Below are 3,057 nucleotides of genomic sequence, written 5' to 3'. Positions count from 1 at the left end.
GATGCTTGTCTTCAGAAAGGCCACAAGAATGTGTTACCGCGGCAACGGCGGTGATTAGGGGATCATGTTTGATTTAGTTTCGGTGGGGTTTGGGTTGTTTTGTGTGGTCAGCAAAACCACCCAGAAAACAAGGGGGGGGGGGGGGAGAAGGGGGGCGGCCTTGTTAAAGACATGTTTGTGAAATATCAACAACAAAGACCAACAAGTAGTTTGAAGCACATTTCATGAGAAGTCGATTTACTCCAAATGACCTCCAAGGACTAAAATGAAAAACATGTTGCGGAAAACAAGAGCTGGAGGGTATAAACATCTCCTGAATCTGTTGTGCCACATGTGAGTCACATCATGTGATGACAACTACAAGCTAGAACCATCACGCCATGATATGCCAAGACACGGAGGCCTTTTGTCCAGGAATGGTCAGGATTTTACAAGATGAAAAATAAGATAATGCAGCCCCAGGATCAGCAATTACTAGGTTATTCGTAGTCCCATCAGAATGCATCATGGGATTTGTTGTTTGGCGACACTCCGTCCATTTGAGAGGACTCATGAGAGTTGCAGTACTGTTAATTCCTAAATTAACCTAGGCTTATAAAAAAGTGGTTTTGCAATGTCTCGTATGAGAAACAAGCACACACAACAATGTCTTCTCATAATGACAACTCATTTCACGATTAATTACCAAACGATGCCAAAAACAACCTTACCACCAACACAATAATAGCTTCCCAAGGCATCCTTCCAAAAGGCAGGCGGTGCGAAGTGAGGTTGTGATGAACAAGTCTGATTCTGAGAGCAGTACGTTCAGTTAAGTGTTCTGTGGTACAGGAACTTAGAGAGGAGAGGTATATAGGAAAAACATAATGAATGGGGAGGTCATGAGACGACACTATGACAACAATCTATCATAGGTTATGCTAACTGTGCCAAGTCTGTGATAAAAACAGAGGGTGTAGAAGTACGCAGTGAGTTAGCGTCATATGCTAGCCAGCTGTCTGAATATGGGTCATGTGTTATCATAGGAGAGGGTTTCAATGTACTATTTTAGCTTCAGTTAGATTCATCAAACCTTGTTTCAGGAGAACCTAGATTTGGGTAAAAAGATTTAATTATTGAAAAATCTGTAACACTTGAGTCACTAAAGCAGATTAAGTCAAGTTCATTCAAGATTTATTACAATTTGTTAAAATGCATTATTTACAAACATATAAACAGAATTAAATATCACCGTGAGCACAATACTTGTGTGATACACTTTTCATTTAAGAATTAAAATATAAGACACTACAGATATTCTGTATTGTTCTTTTTATCTGTACATAGTAAATATACTGTGCTTAATATTACATAATCTCCTCTGCTTGAAAGCCCTGATTGCACAGCATCGATTCAGGGATTCACATTTAAATGCATCCAATATAAAACAATATAATAATATAAAAGCCCTCATTGGACGTCACACACACACACAAAACACAGAAACACTCACACAACACACACGCACACGCACACAAAACTCAGAAACACGCACACGAAACACACACGCACACACACACACACAAAACACAGAAACACGCACACGAAACTAACACACAAGCACACACACACAAAACACAGAAACACGCACACGAAACACACACACGCACACACACACAAAACAAAGAAACACGCACACGAAACACACACGCACAAACACAAAGGCACACACATACACACACACGATCCTGAGAACACTGATATTGTGATGATTTGCGGGACGGTCTCTCCTCCCGCCTGGCGTGTGGAGAGATGGGGGGGGGGGTCGATATAGGCGGACGGATCAGCCTCTTCCTCCTCTCAGGAGCAGATCCAGGTGAAGACCCTCCCCCACGCGTCCCCGACCAACAGGGTGGCGTGGCTCCTGCATCAGGTTAATTAAGACCATCATAACGATCAGCATAATAACCATCATCACCGTCATAGTCAGAGCAGTCCTTCAAAACATTTTAAACAACAGTTCAAACTTAATTATTTAAGTCTCTAAAATTCACAGGAAATTGGTAAATTAATAAAAAAAGATACTACTGCTCCGTTCCCGGAAAAATTCAGGAGCAAATGTAAAAGTTCAATGCAAACATGAATGGTAAATGAATGGAATATTAGCAATATTCATGTATCTTTATAAAATATACATGAACGACTATTATTATTATTATTATCAATAATACAGTAAAATAACATGGATCACAACGAGATCAGTCTTTTTCTCGGGTTGATGAATCCATCTTGATGTGCCCCCCTCGCCTCTCTAGTTATGTAGTACACCCCCATCGCGTCAGCGATCTAACTCAGCAATAAGAGAGGGTGAGGGTGTACCTGGACAGGGCCAGCGAGGTGGGGGTGTGTGTACAGTGAGGGTGTGTGTGCGGTGAGGGTGTGTGAGGGTGTGTGTGCGATGAGGGTGTGTGTACAGTGAGGGTGTGTGTACGGTGAGGGTGTGTGTACGGTGAGGATGTGTGTACGGTGAGGGTGTGTGTACGGTGGGGGTGTGTGTACGCTGAGGGTGTGTGTGCGGTGAGGGTGTGTGTACGGTGAGGATGTGTGTACGGTGAGGATGTGTGTACAGTGAGGGTGTGTGTACGGTGGGGGTGTGTGTGGTGAGGGTGTGTGTACGGTGAGGGTGTGTGTACGGTGAGGGTGTGTGTACGGTGGGGGTGTGTGTGCGGTGAGGGTGTGTGTACGGTGAGGGTGTGTGTACGGTGAGGATGTGTGTGCAGTGAGGATGTGTGTGCGGTGAGGGTGTGTGTGCGGTGGGGGTGTGTGTACGGTGAGGATGTGTGTGCGGTGAGGGTGTGTGTACGGTGGGGGTGTGTGTACGGTGGGGGTGTGTGTACGGTGGGGGTGTGTGTACGGTGGGGGTGTGTGTACGGTGAGGGTGTGTGTACGGTGAGGGTGTGTGTACGGTGGGGGTGTGTGTACGGTGAGGGTGTGTGTACAGTGAGGGTGTGTGTACGGTGGGGGTGTGTGTACGGTGAGGATGTGTGTGCGGTGAGGGTGTGTGTACGGTGGGGGTGT

The 3,057-nt window shown here is 45.3% G+C and overlaps 1 protein-coding gene across 3 annotated transcripts in view; it reads right to left on the bottom strand.

Moving 5' to 3' along the window:
* Positions 1-368: 368 nt before the first annotated feature.
* The window catches only part of wdfy4 (WDFY family member 4), a 57,710-nt gene continuing 55,021 nt past the window's right edge, over positions 369-3,057 (bottom strand). For all 3 annotated transcript variants that reach the window (XM_056609223.1, XM_056609224.1, XM_056609225.1), the window contains exon 64: positions 369-1,903. In XM_056609223.1, coding sequence (XP_056465198.1) covers positions 1,840-1,903 — 64 coding nt within the window. In that variant the 3' untranslated portion in view covers positions 369-1,839. The remainder of the gene's footprint in view (positions 1,904-3,057) is intronic.

The sequence above is a fragment of the Gadus chalcogrammus genome, chromosome 15 (assembly GCF_026213295.1).
Source record: "Gadus chalcogrammus isolate NIFS_2021 chromosome 15, NIFS_Gcha_1.0, whole genome shotgun sequence".
NCBI lineage: Eukaryota > Metazoa > Chordata > Actinopteri > Gadiformes > Gadidae > Gadus > Gadus chalcogrammus.
This window is presented reverse-complemented; position numbering and strand designations above follow the sequence as displayed.